This window comes from Epinephelus fuscoguttatus, linkage group LG17, assembly GCF_011397635.1.
Source record: "Epinephelus fuscoguttatus linkage group LG17, E.fuscoguttatus.final_Chr_v1".
NCBI classification, from domain to species: Eukaryota; Metazoa; Chordata; class Actinopteri; order Perciformes; family Serranidae; genus Epinephelus; species Epinephelus fuscoguttatus.
In genome coordinates this window covers 9,974,140-10,000,392 of record NC_064768.1, presented here as the reverse complement: position 1 = coordinate 10,000,392, position 26,253 = coordinate 9,974,140, and the positions used below count along the sequence as shown (strand labels likewise).

The window sequence follows — 26,253 nt, the reverse complement described above, 5'->3', positions numbered from 1 at the left end:
GGCCTAAGGAAAAACTTAAATTCTCCAGTGGTAAAAATGAGTAGCCTATAGACTGCATTAAAAAAAGTTTTAACATCGGCTAAAATGCACATCATATGTCTGCTGTCTGGCACCTTATCCTCTAAATTTTGCCAAACCTCAATAGCAGTGGCTAGTCTTCATTTTCCTAGCTAAGCTAGTAATAGATTTTAAATCAAAAAGAGTCAAAGTCGCAGAGGAAAAAAGTGAATTTAACAGAGTGTGGACAGATTTGATTAATCTATAAGGCATATGCACTTTCACATACTTGAAATGACAGTACAATTTATTGCTGGTTGCTGTTACATTGCCTTGTGGTAAAGTTGGGCCAAATTACTGTTTATGTTTGATTGTTAAACTCCATTCTGCAAAGTGAAATGACTGGTTTGGTTGTTTAGCCACAGCCGTACAGACATGAACATTGCTAAGCTAATGCTACATGAGTGGTAACACTAATCAGATTTTAATTTCAGTCACAATCAGATTGTTGAGATGTCTTTAAGTTGGTTTATACAGTATGTCACATTTACTCTCATTTATATTGTGGCAGCTCTGGTGAAAATGAGTTGCTGATTCTGTCTGGCTATTACCGTTAAACCAAACCACACATTGATCATATGGTTGCTGCACAGCTCTGGCACCAAGTAACCATCTGAATATCACACTGAAAGAAACCAAAAAGTATCTTTTACACAGCAGGGAAAAAGGAAGTTTAATCCCCGTCTGTTCTCAACAACAACTTCACCCTCGACCCTCTGTGGAGCACCTGGAGGCAACATGGGGGCTGTTTTACCATCTAGCAGCACAGACACACACCTGACACACCTGTCAGAGAGGACTTAGCCAGGGCACCGATCCCATAGGTCTGGGCGGGCTTCCTCTTGAGACGAGGCAGAATGGAAGTAGTGTCCTCCATGGACAACTGAAGAGAGAGGGGGAGCAGAGAGGGTGAGCAGAAAAATAAAGAGAGACGAGAAAACGCAAGAGGAGGGAGCATAAAAGGAAAAGGAAAAGAAGAGACGTGACAGGGAAAATGAAAAAATAAAAAGAGATCAAAGAGAAAGATATAAATGTAAGAGAGAATAGGAGAGAATGGAATAAAAAATAGAGGTGAAGAGAGCAGATGAATGAAGATTCAGAGAATAGTTAATGGAGATAGAAGAAGAAAAGGGAGGTTGTAGTAGAGGGAATAAGAAAGGAGGGTTAATTACTCAAACACCTTGTAAATGGCTTGCAGGGATCATTGCTTGAAAAGAAGAGAATTATAGATATACCATGACCAGATGGAAAAAAATGATACTTAAGTGGTGATTCAAAAGCACTTTAAATGGACAACAGGGAGTCTTTGGTGAACACAACAACTGGTAATTGTTACAAAATCATCATGAAAAACGTGCACTGATGGATGTCATGTTTTTACTAGTAACATTTGTCATATATGGTTCAAAGATGGACAAATAGCAGGGTAGGGTAAACAGCAGCCAAGAGGTGGATTTATTCAGACAGGTACATTGTAACAGGAGATGTTTAGATAATGAGAGAATGTGTTGCTTCTTAAGAGACGTCCCTCTCACTTGGCCATCCTGTTGCTCTGAAACCATGTTTTGGTTTGTTGTGGCTCATTTACTCATCTCAAATGTCCTTGGGTATCTCTCACCTTTTTAGAGTAAGAGCTCACATGAATACATGTCACCCTCCCAGCATTATCAGTCCATACAGCCTCAAATGGTAACATGACATAATATTAGAGCTGTGCTATAGTTAAGGTCATCGTATTCCACATGTTGTTCCTCTCCGGGACACTTAAAGAGCAGAATCAGTGTTTGAGGAAATGACAGTTGAGATAGGCAGTTTGAATTTGGCATCATTGGGCAAAAAACCCCAAACAACCTTTGAGCATAATTTAATTCATGAGAACTGAGAGAGAACTAGACTTCTGCACCTCCTCTTGGCTCTGTTTTCAGGCCCTAGAAAATCTAGCCCATGGTGGTAGACTTTTGCATTAGCTAGAGCTTTGAATAACATTGTGGTCTCTGTCTTACTTCTCACTGCTACAGACCACCTCACCGGGAGGAAAGCAGGCAACGCTATTGAGATGGACATCTGGTCAGCAGCTGCAGAAAGCAAAATCCAGCCAGCGCAATCCCAAGCTCCGGGGGACCAGATAGTCTCAACTCCCCGGTAGATCAGCAAATTCTCTGTTGCTGCTTTTACACAGGTTACAGCCAAAATGCATGGGATACACAATCCCCATGTGGCACGACTGCCGCCACATGCCCACAGCTCATCCATTATAATCAACTCAAGCTGCTACACTGACCATGGAAGCCATGCTTTCCTGCACAGGTACGTGCTGCTCGACATTATTTTTATGCACCTAGTCTATTTTTTTCTTTGTATGGCTCTGTGGCCCTCTAACAGGTAGTGATGGCCAAATGAAGCCTCATGAAGCATTTTCTTTATTTTATGAGCCCACTGCATGGCGCTCTAAGTTTAAAAGGGGAGGCTCAAAGAATGGCAATTCAATGTGCTTTCGATCTTTTGTTGAAAAAAAGCACCATCTAGTGGGCTTATAAAATAAAGAAAATGCTTCATGAGGCTTCATTTGGCCATCACTACTAACAGGTATGAACTACACAGAACTGTGTTATCAATAAGTACAATGTGTTAAATACCTTGTACCAGAAGCAATGTGAAGCAGCAGAGCAGTGGGTGGTTTTACATTTCACATTAAAATAAATCAATCAAATCAATGCAGCTTGTTGTTAAAATGATCCAGTTATTGAGTTAATTATAAATGAATCTAGCCTGTGCTTCCAAACTCTGCATAACAAACTGCATTATCACGTGGCAAAACTCAATACACATGCAGTGAAGCTGGCAGCAATCATTTGTGGCTCCGCCTACATGATGCATCTCATCTATGCCAACATAGACCCAGCACTGCCGCTGGTCACTAGCCTGCTGAGGGTTTGAGCTGGCTATCAACTTAAGTCCCATCTCCATAGTTGCGGCCCGCTCTCTTCCCGACGAAGCAGTCCACAGTGGCGGAAAGTGAGGTGGAGGAAACATGGGGTGGCTAACGTTAGTTTGCTAATTTGGCTCATTTGTGGTCTGATAAACAGAGAGAGAGAGGAGCAAGGAGAGGCTGAGTGAATGTGCTGTAGGCAATGTTACAATGAAATTCTAATAAATAATTAATAAAATGAATGTATGGGAAACACAGGGTTATTATATGAAGCCTGTGTATATGCCCCTGCTCATCTGGTGGGAGGGGCTTAGGACAGAGAGGGGAGAGCTGTAGGAGGCAGGAGTATTTTCAAATTCTGCATTTTTGTTGTTGTTGTTTTCGCCTATCCCAGCTTCAAAAAACACATTTACTTTTAAATCCAGAAAGAGAAGAATCTAGTTACAGACCTTAAGATCAAGCACACATGGATGTGCAGCACACCAACTTAAAATTGCTTGTGTGATTTCTCCTGTACTTCCTGGCACCAGTGTTCATGGCAGAGCAACCAGCAAATGAATGACCGCAGAGACAGAGCCTGGCTCTTAATGAGGTCTTCACAACAGCTAATTACAGTGGGAAATAGAAGGAAAAACATGTGGACTCTGTTCCATTGGGGGATTGTGCAGTGATGTAACATTTTGAGATAAAGTGCATTAATTACAGTATGAAGGCAAAATGATATTTTCTGGTCCCTCTGTGGCGGACAAGTGGAGTATCACTGATGTGTTATCCCATCTGCTGTAAACCCTTTGCATGTAACAGCAACATTATATGGTGTAGTAATACAACAGTCAGTTAGTCTGCACATGTAGTTATTATAGCAAATGATTGTCATGGATTTCTACTCTATCAGTCATGTGTCCACGAGGGGTGTAATGATACATTAATCTTATCCATATATCGATTCAGTGATCAACAATCCAATATTATCGATGCACACCAAAAACATTGATACATATTATCATCTATCATATATCATATCATATTATTTCTATTTCTACTTTGCACGGAGCATTGGAACAAAAACAATTTCCCCCCGGGGATTAATAAAGTATTCTGAATCTGAATCTGAATCTGAATCTTCAAGATGCACCTTTATTTTGAAATTCCTATGGCACATCTGTATTACCACTTCCCTCCAAGTACAACTCCTTTCTAAATATTGAAAGAGCACTAGCAGCTTAGTGCCAGGTAGTGATGGCCAAATGAAGCCTCATGAAGCATTTTCTTTATTTTATGAGCCCACTAGATGGCGCTCTTGGTTAAAAAAGGGAGGCTAATAAAAAGAAAAAGCTTCATGGGGCTTCATTTGGCCATCACCAGCGCCAGGCAGCCAATGATAAGCGGCCCAGAGAAGACAATAAAGTGATTTACTGATATTGTCTCATATCAGTCTCAGGCTGCTTATTTAAATCGATTGTATTTGTATTGTGGCAGGCTTTATGATGTCAGCAAATATTGTATTGTTGTCCAAAGAATCAAAAATAATCATAACATGATGAAACTTGTGATTTACACCCCTCATGTGCACTAAAGCCTCAGATGTAATATCCAGAGGTGAATATGTGTTTTGCAGGCTCAGAAAGTGTGCTGGGCTTTGAAGCCAAGTTTTATAGTGGCCAAACAGTGGTACAACAAAAAGACTTTTTCCCATTGACTTACATTGGGAAAGAGACATCTGTAAATCAGTGGATACATTTTTCTGAGTCACAGCACCCGCAAAGTGACTCGTTTCACTATCAAGATTAAATCCATGTGGTCTGATAATATTTAGTAAGTCATGATGAAATTATTTCATCCCCATTCAAGTTAGCAGAGCGCTAAACCGGATGTCAGCCGCTTGGCTGATGGAAGTTGGCTGCTTGGCCGCGCTAGTGCGCCTGCTCTCTGGGCCCAATTATGCCAAAACAACACCAATCTTCTGGGTAATTTCACACAGAAATAGAGCAATTTTGGCTCTATGCGCCACAGAGCAACTTGCACAGGAATGAACAGAGCCACACTGCCAATGATGTATCCATGTATCCTCTTAACACATCCATGGTATTTTTCAACAACAACAAAAAAAAACACAAAATCCCTTTGTGCCTTTGAATCTTGCACAGTCACACTAATGCGTAAAACAAAAGAATTCTGGAGAAATAAAACAGTAAGTGCCGCAGCATTGTGGGCTCTCATCATCATTCAAACCAGTTGCAAATAAGAACGCTGTTTTTAGCAAACTTTAGGATAAAATTTCCTCTGGCTGCAAGATAAATTTAATAAAACTTCATTTCATTTTCTAACAAATTCGCAAGCATTTCCCCTAAATTCATGATGCAATCTTGGTCCACCTGGCTAGAGAAAACAAACCACAATTACAAGAGTTAGAAGTCGATCTCAAAGTCAGACAGTGCTCCCTTTGGGTCAGCAAGGTCTTTGTGTATAAGAACATTTCTCCAGACTCTGTTGCTTGAAACAGAAGCGTGCCTATGTGAGATTATTTGCCTCTAGGCATATCTGAGTCAACAAAATTCACATTGTGCAAATAATTCTGCTGAAGGTACAGAAACAGTTGAGCAGTGATGCACTTCATCATGCAGCGCTTTCAGTAAAAACTGGGACTTGTACGAAGGCTTCAGCTGTGGATAAGATAAGCTTATTACAGCCTGTTATCTGTGACTCTGTATATACATGAGGCTTGCAGTACAGTAGATTAGCAGAGGGCCAAGCAAGGAGACGAATGGAAGGGAGAGTTTGAGGGGAGAAAAAGAAAAACTGGGGGATAAGAGAGAGGTACAGCAGTGGGAAAGAGAGATAAGAGACAGAGAGTGGCAGGAAGTGGTGGAAGGATAATCGAGTAGGATGTCAACTTATGTACTCAAAGGTAGTGGGTGAGTGATGGCGGGCAAAATGACAACAACAAGAAGGAAAAGAAGGAGATTTAAACAAGGAGACTTACATTGATTCCTTCCCAGGAAAACTCGGTGCGGCCATGCTGGGGGGTGGCAGGAGCAGGGAGGGAGAAGAGTGGGGGAAGGAGAGGAGGAGGGGAGGAGAAATGTACAGGTATAGCAAAGGAAAGAAGAGGAAAGGGAGATTGAAAAGAGAGAAGTGAAGATTTGGGACAGAGAAACTGGTTTTAAGCCTTAGTCCTGAATTACAGTAATTTACAGAGGCCCTGAAAGGCAAGGTGAAAAAAAAGGTTATCTCCTACAAAGCACATACTATCTCCTATATTTATGTCATTTACACCTATGTTACCTAGGAAATATCATCTCCTAAGTTTATCTCCTACATAGGATCACCTTTTATTATTATCACCTAGGAGATATTATCTCCTACATATCAAGTATTTTGTCCCTCATAGGCTTGTTGAGCCTTGCAAAGCCATGCAGAATGAACATATCATACATGATGCAAAGGGTATTCAAAGTTCAGCCAAATGCAGAATAAACAAAAGGTTCAACTATAAATGTCCACTGTGAAACAAAATGGATCTGTGCAATGGCGCTGGCAGGACTTTATTTCATAGATACACAAAAACCGCCCACCTGCAACGTCTAGTTTCCCACGCGCACACATACACAGTCTACTCAGCGAGCAAGCAAGAGGAAGAGCTTGATTCATGTTTTTTGCATTAACGTTACAATGAAACTCCGACTGGCCTACCACATGCATTTCAATTGCCAGCCGAGAGACTGGGTTTACACAATCATTGTTGTGCTCTTTGTCAGTAGCAGCAATATTCTGATCAATAGCAAAGGGTTATCTACTGGGATTCTCCACTGCACAGTTCCATTATGTTTTACAGATGAAAGTTGTAGTTAGTTAACTGAGAAGGTAAAACCTTTTCTTTATGCTGCATTTGGCTGAACTTTCAATTCCCTTTGCATTATTCTGCATGGTTTTCTCACCTAATTAACCCTAGAAGACAACATCAGATAGGTAGGAGAGATCTCGTGTACAAAAGAGAAACTTTTTTGGCACAAAAATTGCACATTCACTTTTGAAGGTCATAACATTTTCACTTGCAGTTAAGAACTTCTTGAAATCTATTATGGACATTCTTTGGGTAGGGACCTGAAGGTACACCACATCTATAAAAAACATCAAACTGTAATCAATAGTCAAAGTCAGGATTTAGGAAAATCAGGAAAGGCGCTAAGTTGCTGTTTATTGAATGTCTATGGAAGACATTTTACGCTGCATATGTGTGCATATCGATATTCAGCTTGTTATGAGTTCATAGATACTAAACACTTACAGTTATTTTTCTCATATTTTATTTGGGCACATGGGGCTACTGGTTTTTCCTAAAATTTAACGAAATATAAATAAACAGTGGTCCAATTTGCCCAATGAAAAAATTTTGTATAATAAGGAAAAACTCACTTTTCAGCCAGTTTGACTGATTTGTGCTGAGGCTAGCCCAGAAAACACTTCCACCACAGGAAATTCAAAATTTCAGTTGCGGGCACAAATGTGAATCTGGTCCTTAATTAAGTCAAAAAGTCGATCTTTGAAGTCTTAAGTTTGGCTAAACCTTCAGACACCCTGAACATATCAGTGACTGACCCTTATTGAGTTTTCGTAAGTGCTAATATTGTGGGTAACTGGACTTGCTTGCCCACAATATTAGCACTTACGATTACCATGACCTGGATGACTGAGAATCTTCACTGACCTGTTAATTATTCTGAAATTTCATAATTCATGGGACTGTACTTTCCCATGAATTATGAAGAGTGTGAGGTTCATGTCACACCATATTAAACTTTTCAGATGGGGACGCCGTCTCGTGAGGACCGCGTTGTGTTTGCTACAGTGGTCAAGCAACAGTATTAGGGCAAACTAATATCAATAAACAACATAGATCCATATGACTTTGCAACCCATGGCTGTATTACAGACCCTGATGCACTACCTCCACTTACATACCTGGATATTGTCAGCTATCTTGTTTTTGGACCAAGTGCATACACTTTGGTAAGAGATGTAATCAAGCACGTACCTCAAAGATGGTGCCCCCGTCTTACAGAGCATGATATACTTTCACATTCTCTTGTTTCCCTATTTTCAGTTTAGATAGTGTTTGTCCAACAACAGTAAGTGTGAGAATTATTATTGTGGGATTCGAGCAGGCTCCTAAACCAGTAAACTGTACCATGTACAGTAGATAGGCTACATGTTCAACATGAGCTGTCCAGTGTGAATGTAAACATACAATGCACTTGGCTGATTCAACAGTGAAACAGCTGCTGAGTCAAAGCGCTGACAGAGACAGAGGACATCAGAAGCAATTTTTATAATCAGAGGGGAAATACATTAAGTTGTGTGCAGTTGTGTTTGTGTGCTGTCAGCTGCACCGTTTCTCTTTGTCCATCTGTGCTGCCCAGAATGTTTAGGTAACCAATGGATACCATTCAGCAGTGACCCAATTGCCAGGGGCAACAAGAAATCTGATGGGTGGCCAGGCCTGGACACGATTAATTGTGTGTCCTTATATGCATGCACATACATACACATACACACAGATAATCTTGCATATTCATCGTACCAAACAACAGGCACAATGACAGAGAAGGGAAGTCGCTCCAGAGAATTTGAATCCACTGCTGTCAAAAAGGATTCTTTTGTTTTTTTTATTTTCTAACATCAGGCTCTTTGTCACAGTGCCCCAAAGTGTTTCTCCACTGGCACTTTAAGCTTGTTAACATAGCTGTACCGTTCAAAGCCACAGATCACAGACTGCGTGAGAGGTGACACGGAAAATGCCCTAAACTTTATGTCAAAGTAAATGCCAAACTTTTTTTCCTCTCCTCACAAAGCTGCTGCTGCTGCTGCTGTAGAGGTGGTTATCACAAAGCTTCAGTGAGATTTTTTTTTTTTTTTTTTTACATATCTAACCATTTAAAGCAGAACCCTCCCTACAATAAAATGTGACATTACTGAACATAAAAGGATACTAAAATATGTAATTTCTTGTGCTGCTTCCAGATGCCTTTTGCACTTATTTAAACCTTCAAACCTTGAGCAAATTGGTGCCATTTCTTTCAGAAACTTTGGGAAAAAGGTTTTGAACAATTTCCCCAAAAAAATCCAAACAATAATAGATTCAGAAAATTATTTTTTAAATAGAGATAAAAGAAAAAAGCTAGGGGAAAACTATATTTATAATTATTATTATATATATTTTTTTAAAATTATGTTACAGAATAATTATAATTTTTAAGCACTCTTTTCATGTAATTTCTTTTTTTTCTATTTTTCTTGTTTTTCATTTTTGCTTTTTACTAATTTCTTGCTAATTGTTATTTCTTCTTTCCTTGCTCATTGCCGTCTTGTAAATGCTAAGATGATTATATTTGATCTTACTTTAACCTGCACATCAGCATTTATTGTGTCAGTTTGGATTTTATTTTATTTTTTGTGGAGACTCTATAAAGTAATGGTTGTGGCCACTGTGACATCACCCATTGGTTTGTAGACTGCAGTTCTGAGGTCTTACAGATTGTTGTCCCCATCTTGTTTTTTTGGAGCCAGAAGTGACCATATTTGGACAAGGTAGCCACACGTACCCTGCATTATGGTATATTTTACTTTAAATGACTAGCCCAGTCACCAGAAGAAAATGTTGGCATTGTACATTTCTGCAGTACATACCACAAAATCTTAAATTTGTATCATATGTATCATATTAACGTTTCTAAAGTGACGTAGTATAAGTATAGCTGCCTCTGTCATCAGGAGGTAGAAGGGACGCTGAATGGCGTGACTTCTAGTCGAGACTTCTGCCAAGCTGCAGAAAACTGGTTGTGATTTAGCGAGTCATTGCTGAGTTTTTAGCAGCTTTTCAGCCACCAAACATGGGCGTTTTTTATCAATGTGATGCTGTGTTTCCACTGGGGATAGTGCCACAAAAAGCTGTTGTTTTTTTAGTGAGACATCGCTGCATTTCCAACAGACATTGTGTAACTAACACCCGGTAGGCCATCTTAAACCATAACGTGATTTTTTTCCCCAAAAAAATAACCAAGTGTTTTGTTGTGCTTAAACAAAACCACAAATAAACCATAGTGATTTTTTTAAGGTATACACTAGAAAATAATCTACAAATGTAATGTATCTGTGGCTGCAGACACTTACTGTAAAATGCCAAAATTTGTCCTGGCAATTGGGTTGAATTTGGCCCATAATAACATTGTGCTGTATTAAAGAAGACTTGAAACCAGCCATTAAGATCAAAAACTCATTAGGAAAAGAAAACTGAAGACCTACAGAGTACGGTTGAGCTGACTCAGATGAAACAATTATCCAGCACAGATTATGTACTTCTTAAGAGTATAAGGATTATACGAGTAAAATGTTCCAATATCTGTATTCGTGACCAAGGAAAACCCTCGTTTGGGTAGCTGCGTTTATTCTCTATGTCTTGTGATAGTTGAGGAATAGAAAGAATCAAAACACATAGGATTGGACATTTGAGGGTTTACTTGTGAGAAAGCCAAAGAATTGTTACATCATGACAATTTATAGTATGACAAACAAGTGTTGTAGGAACTGTAGGTACTTCCTGTCACTTAAACTGCTGTTTCCTATTATTCAGATAACCAGTTCTGGGAACAATTGCTTCTCCTCACCTACCCAGATCTGTCAGGGTCATATCAGGTCATCTGGCTGAAGTCATGATAGGTCATTTAAATATATGATCAAACAAGATCTGAATCCTAATTCTGAGATTGATCTGTACACCAGTTTTGAATGAATAATAAATCTAGCAACTTTTGATTAATCCACATGGATTTCAGGCTTAAAATGACAACTTCCGGTTAGGACGCATCCTCTTTTGAATTAAACCCCACCCACTTCCAGCTCCAACCCAGCCCATTCTGAGTACAGCTACTGTACAGATACAGATAATTTAGTTGGTTGAACAGATACAAATACAGCAACAGATAATGACGTACTCGCCCATCCCTATTACAGAGGTCATAAATCAAGTCAGAAGCAGGGTCATTTTGTTATAGATTTTTATATAATCTGACCTTTTTTGCAACCACTGGAGTCGCCCCTGCTGGCCATTAGAAAGAATGCAGGTTTAAGCTACTTCGGCATTGGTTTCACTTCATAGACCCGGAGTAACCCCTTAGGTCTGCTCTATTTTAAAGGAAAATAATGGTAAGTGAAGGGCTTCTGGTGTCGCCTACACCCACTAATGGATTTAAAGAAGAAAGAAGCTTTTATCTGTGGGCAGGGTGTGGCATAAAAATCCAATTTCAAGCACTCAAGTGGATGGTGGAGAATAAAAAGCTTTTCATAATACGGGCTCTTATGCTGACAAAATACACCAACCATACTGACACACTTACTTCTCTGAGGGAGTCTTGCCGCTACAGCATACATAGTTGCTTTAAAGAAATTGTAAAGCTTTGCGAGTCACTATGCTGATTGATTAGATTCATTGTGTGGTCCTGTAATAGATATCAGAAACCTGCAAACAGCACATTTACCTAACCTAACTGGTCTGTGATGCTTTATACCAAAGATGTATACTAATGGCTGGGTTTTCACTTCCTAATGGACTGCTCGGTCTCTTCATTCTGATGTCTTGATTTGTTTCTGTCAGCAGAGAAGTGACCACGGCCAACAGTAATAACAGCTCCATCAACATACAGATTGAATCAACAGCATTTCATTGTGAGGGAGGTGTTCTTCTCTTATCCCACCCTGAATTGTGTGATTTCAGATAAACAAGAGGTGCGTTTTTTACATAAAAATCTAAATGTGTGCAGGTGTAAAGGTGCATCATTCACTCCCATAAGGTCATCTAAAGAAACAAAGCAAATAATAATCAAACAAAAATGCTAATACAAAGGTAACGTGGCCTGTGGAAGATGGACATTAAAATCTGGCAATGAAAGAGTAAGGACAGAAAGCAGTATACCAGTGGTGATAAAACATTAAGATGGAGCTGGGCCTCTGTCTTTGTATTAATTCATGCTTTAATCAGCAGCTGCTGGGCTCAGAGACTCTATAACTAAAATATCTCCATGAATGAATATGAATTTAGGTCTGATTTGGTTTAAGGCCTTATTGCCCTGATTAACATTTTTCATCTGGTGTCAAATACAGGCAAGGGTAAGCAAATTGAAACCATAGGAGAGCCGAAAATGAAAGCTAGAATTAATTCTGCCTTCCTGCAGGCCCCTTTCGCTTTCTGGGAAGCATCGATGTAATATTCATGTCAGGGATGTTTATTTTCATGACAAGTGAATGAGGAATAAGAATAATCCTCTTCTAACAAAGCAGCCGCTGAGATGGCAGAGGGATTTAGCGAAGCCCTGCACCAGTCACCAGTCGCCTTGTTGGGTTTCATGTCAGATCCACATTAATAAGAGCAGGGAGAGATGTGGGGAATAATTTATACGGGCACACCTGCGTCACAACTCGACCTAATAAATAACTTTGGTGACATTTTTCAAACTCACCAAACATGGTATTAATCACCAGCGCTGACTGTGTAAAACTCCCACAGCTGAAGTAATTGAATAATGGTTTGTTTAATCTGAAAAGCTAATGAACATGCTCAGCAGTGGCAGTGCAGCTCGGACTGACACAGATTAATCTTTCTAAAGTTAACCAAGGAGGAACCATCTCATCATTATTTAGGAAATAATGTATTTGGTTATCTCTCAGGAGAGAAATGTGCTCGACAACAGCAATTTAATTTTTTATACTTATGAATATTTTCTTAAATGTTAATGTATTCAGTGTTAAAGGGACATTAACACTTTTATGACTTATGTTGATGTCATGTGGAAAGTCAAACAACTCTAATGATGTAATGATCTCCTCTTTGGATGGAAGCCCTGTAACTCTTAGTGTTGCTTATGGGGTGAAACAACACGTGCATTTGTATTAAACTGTTCGGTACAAAGCCTTATAGAGTCAAAACAATATAATGGTCTAACTCCTCAATGCAATACTACATAGTTCACAGCCAGGCAGTAATTCCTGCTTTGTAGAAAAAAAAAAATTAAAAAAAAAAATAGTTTTCATACTTAGACGATTCTAAAAATCAAGGACATTTCTTTGGCATTTATACTGTCTTGCTGTATTGAAAATGTACCAAACCATGACATCATTGTATCATATCGAGCCAAACCGTGAATGTTGTGAACCGTTACTCCCCAGGAGTTGCTACAATACTATGACCTGAAAAAGATTCAATAAACATTTTGGAATCACCTTCTAAGTAGTCACCAATTACAAAGGGTTTATAAATTATATCCACTGGCTATATTTATGGTTAATAAAGCATTTACTAATGCAACTAAACATCGAAGTTTGGTTGCCAGATTGTAAAAACTCTCTTCATCTGGTTAATATTCTCTTCCAGAATGATACTTGCTTTATTGTTTTTGGCTCTTTCATCCATCAAGAACCCTCCAATGGTCTGACAATTGACAATTACCTTCCAGAACAAGTGTGCAGTTTACGATCAAGGATGTGTCTACTAACAACTTGCTGAGATTGATAACCCTAATTTATTTACATCTTTAGCTGGGTTTTTTAACTAACTGGTCAAGTGGTTACATCCCTTTGTGTATACAGACCATTTTTTCGCAGTCTTAAAGAAAAGGTACTTTTCTCCATACAGTTTGTTTGTTAATAATTGCAATCCAGTCATCCTCTGAAGGGGGGCTGGCCTGTAGCCACTTCTGTGTAATGACTTTCTTGCTCGTGGCCAAAAGATATTTGTCCTGGGTCAGATTACAAAAGAACAATCAACTTCTATTCCAAAGATGTTCCTTATTTCTTTGGCAATCTCTTGCCGATATGGATAAATTAGTTGGCATCTCCAAAAAATAGAAGGGATCTGCCACTGATTTACCACACGGCCTCCAGCATTCATCCTGCCCCTGTTGTATGAATTTCAATTTTAGAGTCACAAAATATCTGTTGTTTTCCCAGCAGAACTCCAGCCAGGATCTTGAATTGGTGGTCCTAGCTTGACCCTACCCAGTGTCATTCCAATCATCCAAAGATATCTCCAGGCCCAATTCCCTCTTTCATTTCTGTTTGACCTTAGCAATGGAACAATTTTTGGAGTTTTGTAATCTATTATATATTCGTGATACAAGATGTTTGTTGTCTTTACTCTTATATACTTCAGTTAATATATTATTCAAATAAGGTTCACTATCCTCTGATTGTTTTATGTCTTTACTAAAGGCCCCAACAATGATCTATCAGTCATGCAGATGTCATATAAATGTTGGTCTCTGAACCAATCAGCTATCTGTCTGACAACAATCAATCTCTGGGGGCAACAGTCAATATTTCGGGAGATTTGGTGTAACCATTGAGTACGGGGGCCAAGACCTCCTTTTCCGTGTGCCAGTCATTTCAGTTTATCTCTATGAATAGATATTTGCATTTGACTGCAGAGTAATTCATAAAAATCCGATAAAAAGATCAACTGTCATCAGACGACAGCTGATGGGTTCCATGATTGCATTTCAGCCAATGTGTTCCACCTCTCCAAGAGACTGTTCACCTGCCACTTAAACATGATTGGTCAATACCTTACAGACTATATGGAAACCAGAATGCTCCAAATAATAAAATTTTGTACAGCTGCCTACAGTTTCTGCACACTAAGGCTGGCATGATATTAGATTTTCACAAATGACATCCTCCAGAGCTGAAAAAATGAAGCCAATGCAGAAGGGGCAAAAACTGCAGTTCCTTGAATGGCCACTTGAGGTTCCAGAAGCAAGTCAATCTTTGAAGACCCCGATGTTAAAATGTCTAAATTTACAGCAGAAACAAACATGTTTACATCTGGTACAAAAAAAGATTTTGGTCTCTATAGCTAATTTCAACATTCATGACAACTGTATGGGGCATGAATTTTTATGTAACTCATCTGTGTAAATTAAAACAGGTTGCCTGCAAGGCATTGCTACCCCTCGCTCCTACACAGCTCCACCCTCTTACCCAAATATGGTCACTTCTAGCTCCCATAAAAAAGATGGCATCAGATGAAATGCCGAACTCAAGGCTTCATAACAGGAGTTCATAAACAAATGGGTGATGTCACAGTAGCTACGGCAATTATCTGATACAGTCATTCAGTTTTCACTGTATGATTATTGTGGGCAAAAAAGTTTACAATAACAATATTATTACATAGAAAAGAATTTGGAGAAAAAAAGAGAGGTGGAGGTTGTGGAGAGACAGTCTGTAACCATAACTGTACAAAATTGTAGTAAACCAGCAATTACACTTTATGGATTGTGAAAAGGCAACCAGATGGCATTGGCGGAGGGAGACAAATCGGGGACAAAAGAAAACTAGAAACTTAAAAGAAAAAAAATTCCCTTTGAAATGTCAGCTATATAGCTCATTTCAAGACGTCAAACTGAAACATCAAAAAATAATACAAAGCAAGAGTCATTTTGGAGGAGGATAAACATGCTATAAATTATAATCCCCTTTTTTAGTTTTGTGTAATAAAATGCCACCATTTGATGATTAGCACTAAACACCGTACATTTAAACTGATGATGGTGCAAAATGAAAAGTCAGGGAGTCACTTAAATTTGTACAGTTCATCCTGAGGGGGGGGGCATGACTGTGAACCAAATTTCATGGCAATCCATCTAATAAATGTCAAGACATTTCACTGGTGAACCTTAGGAGAATTTATCCTCTGAGGACCATGAATGTCAAAATTTAATGGCGATCCATCCGAAAGTTCTTAAGATGTTTCTATCTGGACTGCAGTGGTAGACTGAGCGACCTGTTAGCAAACTCTAGAGTTTATGCCACTGGCAAGAAAATTAATTGTTTTCTATTAACATAAGTCTGATATACAGCACAGTGAGTCTTGAAATCTCAGCAGCTGGTCTAGTCAATCTGTCAGTCTTGGTATCGATCGATGACCCTTTCACCCTTTGCAGGCTATACAGAAGAAAACATTGTGTATTTCCTTATAAATTATTCAGGAAAAACAAAACAGGGTTCAGGGTCGATATGTAGCTCACATAAAGATTAACTGTGTGTGTAGCAGGTTTCAATCATGATGTATAACAATCAAATGCGGTAGGAACTGATAAAAGTGGTGTCATCTCTGTCCTTGGACTGTGTGTGGGTATTATTAACACAGCTTACGTCAGAGGTAGCAGGATTTGGATTCAGAAACACCCCTCAGTGAGTGAATGTTAAGGTCTCCTGGTCAACTGAGGACAAAAAAATCAGGCGTCATCACCATCTTTGTAGTGTGTGTGTGTGTGTGTGTGTGTGCGTGCGTGCGCACATACTCATATTTTGTGTCACGATAACATCGACTCTCTCTCAGTAAACTGACATTCTCAGCTTAACATATCAGCACAGGTTCGCAGGGTGCTTAAACATATCCAAGCATGCATTGGACCAGATTATTTTTTTGTTGTAACAATGCTTCTTGGCAATAAATCTTATACCGTTGGAAAGCCTGTTTATTTCCCTTTTAAATGGTGACACATTTGCAAGGAACATGAATTTGTGGGATGAGCAGCAGAACTGAGTATGTAGGTTGCGCCCAATAATCTACCAAAAAAAACTTTCCTTTTGTGCTTAGTTTAGATAAATTGCACAGTCATAGATACCAATACTGTCAATCATTTCCCTACATACAGTAATATTTTGTTTGTGACAAAAACTTTAAACTTGTTGATTGAAATTAAGAATTTCTTCAGGAAAGCACAGAAAAAACACATTTTATAGTTTAAGGATACACAAGGCAGGATTTTCCCAGAAAGACTCAGAATACAGATACAGAAGCAATCCCTCCTGACCCACTCTCAGTGTGTGGCGATGTATTTTTCTGCAGAAACTCTGCACTCTGCCTGCGTTTTCTTATTTTCTGTGTTTGGGACTTTTATGGGCGTGCACCCCCACAGTGCTCAGTTGTGACTGGGGCTCTGTAAAAAGGTAGCAACCCGATCAAAAGCAGCAGGCATCCAAGACACAACACTGCAAATATTCAAATACAGGGAGGCAAAATTCCAAACTATAGTCAATCTGTTTGCAAACACTAACTGATATACCTTTACAAGGGTGAAGGATGAATTCTGGGGCTTTGTAGGTCTTTCCATTTCCTATTTATTTCTTGAACAACATTAGCAATTTGAGGGCTCCTTTGGTTAGAGAAGCGTTTCTGGTACTGCCCCCCCAGGGGAACAGCTGAAGTAATATAAAGGGAGTCACTGATGTGTCTTTTTGGGGTGTTTGGGTGTCTCTTTTTAAAGCCAGTTTTGTCCAACATGCACATTTCACAATTTTATCATTATAATTGTATCGATTAACTGAATAGATTTTGGTGGTAAAGGGTCAAAGGTCAAGGTCATTGTGACCCTGCATCCATCTCATTCTCATGAACGCAAATATCTCAAGAACAACTTGAGAAAACTTCTTCAAATTGTCCACTTGAACTCAACAACAGTTTTTGATGGTAAAGGGTCAAGGTTGCAGTGATTTTGTCTGTCTCATTCTCGTGAACATTAGTGATATCTCAAAAACTCCTTGAGGGAATTTCTCTAAATTTGGCACAAACGTTCCTTGGTCTTAATGAACTGATTAGATTTTGTTAGTCAAAGGTCAAGTACATTGTGACCTCGTCTGTCTCATTTTGTGAATGCAATATCTCAAGAATACCTTGAGGGAATTTCTCCAATTTTGCCACAAATGTAAACTCAACACTGAACTGATTGGATTTTGGTGGTCAAAGGTCAAGGTCAGTGTGACTTCACAAAATATGTTTTTGGCCATAACTCAAGAATTCATACCCTAATTGTGTCAAAACTTCACACAAATGTCTAATAGGATAAAATAATGAAGTGATGGCGTTTTATATCCAAGTAGTCTGTACAGTCCACTCTCCCAGTGCTGTCAGAAATATAGATCTGCAGTATCAATACACATTGTTACTCTTTCTTATTGTTTACTACAGTCATTCTGCTATTCCCTGCTACTAACAAAGAAAAGAAAAATTGTCGGTGACTTCATATAGCCTTGTTACATCTATCCTATAATAAAAAAAATTACTCTTATATCGTAAATGTCAATTTTTCTTGTGGTATCAAAGATGGTATTGAATATTGATATCTCTTTTAACATATTGTACCAAAGCTGAAAATTCCAGTATCTTGACAACACTAGGCCCTTTATGGTCTGGTTTCAGTTTCCACTTCTGATAAAGAGCAACACACAGCAGGGATACTAGAGTGCAGAGCAACAACGTAATGCACAGCTATACTATAGGACAGGACTGATTTTCCTCAAAGGAATATAACTTTTTCAGAGCACAGATATGTGGGATAGTTTTGAATGTGCAGAAAGTTGTGAACATTATTAGAAATCTTAAAACACTTCTGAGTTAATTAAGTCCAAGAGTTTGTTAATGAAATTAAAATAAATGAGCATGCCACTGACAATAATTGGTGCAATAAGCACGTTTAAAGATTTTACTTTCCCAAACAAAAGAGGAGGGAAGAGTAAATCATGCCAACATGTGTGTTTACTCAGCTGATATTAAATGAGAAAAGGTGGCCTACAGGAGAATAAATATTTGAAAGCAATACATAATGAAGAGAGCCATACTGCATTATATTCCATTATATTTTTATATTTTGAATTAAGTGTTTTCCATTACATAAATAAAAACCTTTTCCGCCATAAATTGGTGCATAAAAATTCACCAAAATACAGAAAATTATGTTTGATGTTCAAAATTTCTTATAAGATGCTTTTTGTTTGGCAATGTCTGCTGTTTATGATCAATAACAAGAGATAATTACAATTGAAATGAAAAATTTCTAACTGTCTGATTTATTTAACACTCATAAATATAATTGAATGCACGTGACTTATTTTGTTCCCTGAGGAACTAATGATAATAGTATTCCATCTGTCCAGTTTAATCAAATTTGTTATTTAGCATTCCATGACATGCTTTTTTTGTAATGATATTACAGAATAATAATCAAAATTAATATTCAAGAAAGACATTTAGCAGACATTTTAACTGATGGGGGCAGTGAGGGACTTGGATAATGAGATAGGGAGACACTGGCCCAAAAAAGGTTGAGAACCACTGACTGGGTTAGAGGGTTTAAATGATATCAGTGGCTCAGTGGGACAATAAATTACATAAAGAACAATAGGTGCGTAATAGAAAACCGGTGATAGGATTTTGTATGACATGCAAGATACCCAAGGCATTTAAATTTTAGAGCTGTGGGATCATCTTGCTTAAAGAGCTGCTAATCTTCAAAGAATTTCATTAATTTTTCCGTCACATGATGTGGAAATGCAGTTTCAGACACTTTTACACTTTTAACATATTCAAATCCTGGTGAGAAACATTAGAGTTTCTGCATTAAAAGGAGGAAACATAACAAAATGGAATAGTGGTTCAATATCTAGCAGCAGCTTTCAGGAAAATGTCTTTGTGGTATCATCTTTCAGAAACTCATTTGAAGTCTGAAAGGAAAAACACTAATGGCAATCAATTAAGTCTTGAGATTGCCTGAATCTCAGTCAGATCTGTTTGTGTTTTCCGCTCTTTAAGTGAGACTTGTGTGAATTTGAAAGTCGTACATCTTCAGAGGAGATCTGATAGGAGCACTCACTATTGATCTGACTTTTAGTGGAACCACAAACAGGCTGATGTTTCAGCTAATGTGCCTTTCATGGAGCCTAATGCTGCAGGGATGTTTCCTCGATTACCATGACAGTGTTTAATGTGCTAATGTGTGTCCAGCATGATGAGCTCATACCTCTGATTCCCGCCTTTGTTAGTTAAACATGAGCTATAGTTTGTGTCTGTGATATCTTAAGTTTGTTAAGTGCTGTTTAAATAACTGATAAATTTTCTGATAAACTGATTTTTTAATAGTGCAAGCTGCCCGCAATGTTAGTTTATGCTAGGGGTGCTGATATTGGTCTGCCCACCACTTGGTCTGGACTGAACTATCTTGATTATTGGATGGATTGCCATGACATGTATTACAGACATTCATGGTGACCAGAAGATGATTCCCACTGACTTCAGTTATCACCTGACTGTCTCTCTGATGCCATCATTAGGGCTTTGCCATTGTCACCATTGGCCACTCCGAGTCAAACCATGCAACGTTGATTTGCATCACCATTACCACTTTCAATGTACCGAGGTGTGCCGAGTGGCGCCCCATATGAACCATCTCTGGAGTTGGGTAAATATGTGCCCTCCCACCTCCAAGCAGGGTTGCTGTGATGTCGAACAGGTTTGTCATTATTATTTAGCGTCAACATTCAATGAAGATTCAATGGCATTTTTAAATAGCCTCAGCTGCTGTTGCCAAAACCCGCAGGTATGGCATTACGCTTTGAAGTAAATTTGGCAGAGTAGCCTTGCTGGTCTGTCACGTGACTCCATTGGACCCCAAAACATCTTTTTTTAAACAGACTTTAATTGTAAAAGTGACATCTGTAAATCAGTGGATTAATTTTTGAGTGTAACAACCCCCAAAAAACGATTTGTTCCACTATCAGAATTTGATCTTTTACATCGGATAACATTTCGAAATTCTAGAAGAGCCACAGAGAAGGACTAAACTGGGAGTTAGCCTCTCAGACATTGAAAGTCTTGCACTTGCGCTATGGGCCACACAGTGCGGAAGCAGGGCAGAAGGTCTGGGTAATTTTATGGAAGTCTAACTGTACATTCAGACCAACAGCAACCAGAGCTTCCAAAACGGCGGAAGTCCTTCATTTTCAATGAGAGCCCGATGACTTGGGCGACTTGGGTGACCTGGTCGTCAGCCACGTGTCTTGGGCGACTAAAGCAACCGGAGCGGTCTGGAGGGGAGTTAAACTCGTTTAACTTTATGGTAATGAGCTCTGACGCGTTTCTGCGACAGCCAGTCGGAATGCTGACGTGCTTCGATGACGTGGGTCCCAGAGAACAAGCCATGTAACTTTAGTTCCTACAGCACACTTGTTCCAACAATGTATATCGAGAAGTTTATTACTTGCGTTCGCGCCCACTCAGTCCATAATAATGTGTCGCTGTTCAGTTACAGAGATCAAAATAAAAAGAATGAGGCTTGGGACCGCGTCACGGAGGTAGCTGGTTGGTCTGGTGAGTTTTAAAGTGTGTAATGTTAGTAATAGAGGAGAGAATTGCAGGCTAATGTTGCGACGTAGCATGCAAGTCTTCCTTGCTTGGTTTGAATGGGATGACATATGTTTTCTGTTTTCATTGAACAAACATAACTTTGTGTAGGCCAACTATGAGCTTTTTGACGGGACAACAGCAAGCAGCAACTACGCTGCTTTCAAGCCAGTAGTCCACTTTGCAGCTCCTTTAAATTGACAAGCACGATCGAACGTTCAATGATTCACATGATGAGCGACTAGAGCGACCAAAGCTGCCACAAATATTTTTGACAGTCGTGCTTCTTGGGCATTCGCGAGAGACTTTGCCTCTTTGGAAGCTTCTGGTTTGAACGTATAGTAACTTTTTTGGCTTCATGCACATCTGAGCAACTTTCATAGGAAGAAATGGGGCCCGGCTTCTGACACCGTATCAACTTCTCTTACATGCTATTGCCAGCAGATGTTTCCTAAGTTGCAACTACGTATCACAAGAGAAAAAAAAAGAGAACAAAGAGAAAAGAGGATGGTGAACGCTTCGTCTACAGATGTTGCAAAAGCCCATTTAAAATCCTTGATCATATTTTTCAGTATACAAATCTCAAACCGCTATTCTGGCAACTCTTCAAAATTCTCATTTTCCCAGCCTGTACCTTTCAACTTTTATAGTAGTGTGTTTCTTTTTCTGACTCTGGCTGCACAGTATTTACTTTCTCTGTCAGCCTGTGTTGTTTTGTTTGTCGCACTGGGTCCAGAGCCCCCTGTTTCTGAGTCTGAATCATCTCTGAGCTCCGGTTTTATTCTTCTTCAAATCCCTCTCCACCTGCTGGCCTCTCCCCTCTGTGGGTCTATAAATTACGCAGAGGAGTCATGTTTATGGAAGCAAAGAACTCAAGTACTGCCGTGAGATCAGCGCTCAACAGGAGCGACACTTAATCAGAAATTCCACTGCCAACGCCATGGCCACCAACTGTCGGCGCTCATTCGAAAATCTAAAAAAGGAGGCAAAGGGACAGAAAGCAACAGGAAAGAAGCTACAGGTTATTTCCCTCTTGCTCTTTCCCTTGTAAGCTGTAATTAATCTAGCAGTAATGTTAACAAATGTAAAATATTTATACAGTCATAAAACTAGCGGTGCATGTTGGCCTTCCAACCCTTGTGTAGGAGGAAGAATGGCAACACTAAAGAAAAGAAAGCAGCGGCCAGGGATGGAAAAACAGCAAGATGGATGTTTTCGTCTTCCTCTCTCACACACTCTTTCTACTGCTCTCTCTCTCCCCAGGGTCCACAGCTGAGAAGTGATACATGGCTCAGTAATAGTCTGAGCCCTGGGGAGAGCGGCTCTGTGGCCTTGGTAAGAGACTAAAACACACACACACACACACACACACACACACATACATACACCTTCACACCCAGTCACGCACAGCCAGTCATGAGAGTGCAGGCATACACAGAGGAGGACACAAAGGTTTGACTAATATGAGCCTCTGAAAGCTGATACCAATATGTCCTCAGTCTGTCCTGATTTCTTTGAACAATTCCATTTTCTCACCATATGTTGAGACATATTCAGTGCTTATCATTAATTGTTCTTCTTGTCTGGCTCTGTAAAAGCATTTAGATCGTCATGTGACAATAAAAAGTTTTGAATGAAACAAGACGAACGCATTTAAGATCTTAAATAAGGCAGGCTTATCCCCCACATCCATTCTAATCCATTCTTCATCACGCGGCTAATGTTCCCTGATGGTTATTAACAGGTTTAATGAAAAAGATAGTTGCTGCTGTGAGGCTTCTGCCCAAGTGGCAAAATATGACGAGTAGCGATGAGATCTTGTTGTGTTGTGTTAGCTTGTGCTGACCAGACAGAGAGAGCATGAAGAGAGCGGCTCACAAGGACTTACGGTTGATTGTCAGCGATCAGCTGTTGCTGTATTGAAATCAAAAATATGAAAAACTCTGTTTTTCAGAGTGAGACCTCTCTTTTAGCGAAACTTGTTGACACAACACAAAGCAGAACAAATGAAAGATAGAATAAAACTTTTAATTTCTCTGTAGAGTCCTTTCTGTAATGTTGCATGGCATTCATGATAACAATTGTAGCCTGTCAGTGGCAAAAACAAGCACTTTTTTGGATGTACATTGACAGGGCACACCTGCCCAAAGTGGTTACAATGTAAGTGCTGCTGCTGGCTGCAGCTCTCTCTTTCAATACTTGACCAATTTCAAATATTGTTGTTCCCCGGTCACTTAGGCACAAATACGTAGGATAGGGTCCAGGCTGAAAATTTCCCTGAAAAGCTGAAAAGTTCCCCTTTTATTGACCAAACACACATAACCCCCATCTCTCTGGGCTAAAATAATCGGAAATCCTTCCACCTCAGCTTCTCCCTGCTCGCACTGGGTGAGTCACTAATTAATTTGGACTATAGACTGTGGGACAGATCTAGACTGGTTCAGGCTTGGGACAAACAGAAGAGTAAAACCCAGCACCCTCCTGCTGTGAGTCAACACAGCTACCCAATTAACTTGAACAATTTTGAACAAAGCATCATAAAATTAAAGTGTTCATATATACAGTAGTACTTCTTTGGATTCTCTGGATTATCATTTTTTAATAAATGCTTGTCTTTATTAGACAATTGGTAGTGTAGAAGCAGACGATGAAGCGTATGTGGTTATATGATGTGTGCCTTTACCCCTCAGCCACCAGGACTTCCCATCATATTTAATATTTCAGTGACTGTCTGAAGTCTACAACTCACTGACATCTCTTGTAATGCTCTGCCAGCAGCCAGTCAAGAACATCTCACTGTTTGGCCATAAAACCTTTGGCTGTCTCATCCTCATTAGAAAGATTGTCCTGGTGCATTGTTTCAAAATCGGGGGACTAAAGGTCTGACCCTCAACGTCAAACTATAGTTAAAATACAGCAATAAAAAAGTACTCCACTGATTTAGCATTGCACTCCTGTAACATTGTCAGACTCGCAATAGACATCACCAAAGGATCAAATTGGATACAGCAGAATCAACGTCTTTTTTATTCAACGCATTCTTCCTCCTTGTCAAAACATAGTGCCTACATCGCCCAAAATGCAGACAGTTCAGTCCGAGGGTATTTCCTGCATAGAGAATTACAAGGAGGCCTTGCCTCCAGTTCTCAACAAAATTCTGACAGGCTTCGTAATGGAAAACACTGCACTTGGAGGATCTGTCATTTGTAACTGCATTTGTAGCATTAAGCCAATGTGATGGAGCGATCATAAACAGCAGTGCTCCAGGAAAGGTGCTGCCACAACTGCCAAAGAGGAAGAAGAGAGATTTCTGTTTATGGCTTGACCACAGCACGGATGTGTTAAGAGACCTGGATACAGAACTGGTGGCAGTGGCCAGTTAATCCCTATAAAAGTTGCTCAGTGCTGCGTGAAGCCAAAAAGGCTCTATTTCAATGATATGAAATTACCCAGATGATCAGCACTGCTCCGCATTATTGGGTCCATAAACCAAACCAGAGGCTTATGGCCGTTGAGTGGATCTGACTTGTGGCGGACTCTAAGCTTACTTCCAGAGTAGAGTTCCAATAACTTGAATGGGGATAAAATAATTTAATCTTGTGGCTCTTTTAGACTTTCCAAACTTTATCGGACCAAATGGATTAAATCTTGATAGTGGAATGACTCATTTTTGGGGGGTTGTGATGCTCAAAAAAACGTGTCCACCGATTTATAGACTTCTGTGTCCCAATGTAAGTCTATGGGAAAACGTCTTTTTGGGCCCACTGGCATCACGTAACGGACCTCAGAATTGCAGTGCCACTGTTTGGCCACAAAGAAAATTGGCTTCAAAGCTTGGTGCACTTCCTGGGGGCATGGACCACAGCAAGACTGGGGCAATCGTGTTTCTGCAGTTGGCACTGGTAAACACCACTCCATTTTCCTCTACGCCTGTGCGGCACCTAGATCACTCACACTGGTGAAATGTAAGGAAATAAAATTGTTGTTTTTTTCTCAACTTTGCGTTGATATTATTTTTCTTATTTCATTGTACAGCACGCTTGTCAACTCTGATTGATTTTAAATGAGCTTTAAAAATGAATTTGTTTGAGTGTCAAACTGATTGAGTTCCATTGTGCTGCAATACAGAGAGAAAACCAACAAGAAATGTGATATTGTCCGAATACTTCCTGACCGTAGTCTAGACAAAAGACAACACAGACACACCTACACACAGTCTCCACACATCGTGAATCATTTATCCTTTTTTCAGAGTTTAGATCTGGGCAACCTTTCTTGGGGCTGAGGTCTGGCCGTCTAACAGTAGGAGGCAGTTCTGGGTGAGTAACAGTGCTTCTTTTTCTCACCTCTAAAAGATTTGAGGAGACAAGAGCAACACTCTCTCACACACCGCCATTTCTGTCTGGAGACTGTTCAGATGTAAGAGGAGAGCCGAGGACACCAGCACTGGTGTCTTTTTGTTATTCTGTCACAGTGGCTTTCAGCAAAATGGGAAAATAGATTGAGGCATGCAGAAAGAACAGAGGCTTTACAAAAAAAAAAAAAAAAAGAAGATAAGATAATAGAATTTTACCTGATCCCCATCTTTCCGTACCGGCACCGCATCCACCGCTGGAGAGACAGCAAGAGAAACAGAGAGAGATGAATTAAAGATAATTTCATTATCACAGGTGCTTCAGTAGCTACAGGTATCAGACCATGGCAGGAAACACAGATGCGAGAAGACACAAAATATCAGTCCAGAATACACAATTGCTTTGTCTCAAGCATCCATGATAGGAGAGGAGAAACAGGAAGACAGAGGAGTGAGCAAGGGACACTGACAGAGAGAGGGAGATAACAGTATGTCAGACTGATGCAGCCTTCAACGTGCGCGCTGAGAGAACATGACAACACTGTCCAGTATTTCTCTCTGTCACACACACACAAACACACCATGCTAAAATTAGATTAATTATCCACGCCAAGCTTTGGCACACAGAATGCACAACCAGTATGAATCACGAGGGCCAGAGATGATGCTGAAATATTTGAGGGC

At 39.6% G+C, this 26,253-nt stretch overlaps 1 protein-coding gene across 6 annotated transcripts in view; it reads right to left on the bottom strand.

Moving 5' to 3' along the window:
- The window catches only part of LOC125905079 (mediator of RNA polymerase II transcription subunit 15-like), a 96,321-nt gene that overhangs the window by 24,116 nt on the left and 45,952 nt on the right, over positions 1-26,253 (bottom strand). The window contains exons 2-4 of one of the 6 annotated variants that reach the window (XM_049602899.1): positions 25,789-25,826; positions 5,970-6,005; positions 835-940 (exon numbers count right to left, since the gene is read on the bottom strand). The exons of 1 other annotated variant lie outside the window; for it this stretch is intronic. In XM_049602899.1, coding sequence (XP_049458856.1) covers positions 835-940; positions 5,970-6,005; positions 25,789-25,826 — 180 coding nt within the window. The remainder of the gene's footprint in view (positions 1-834; positions 941-5,969; positions 6,006-25,788; positions 25,827-26,253) is intronic. 4 more of the 6 variants (XM_049602900.1, XM_049602901.1, XM_049602902.1 and 1 more) reach the window with 4 other exon arrangements.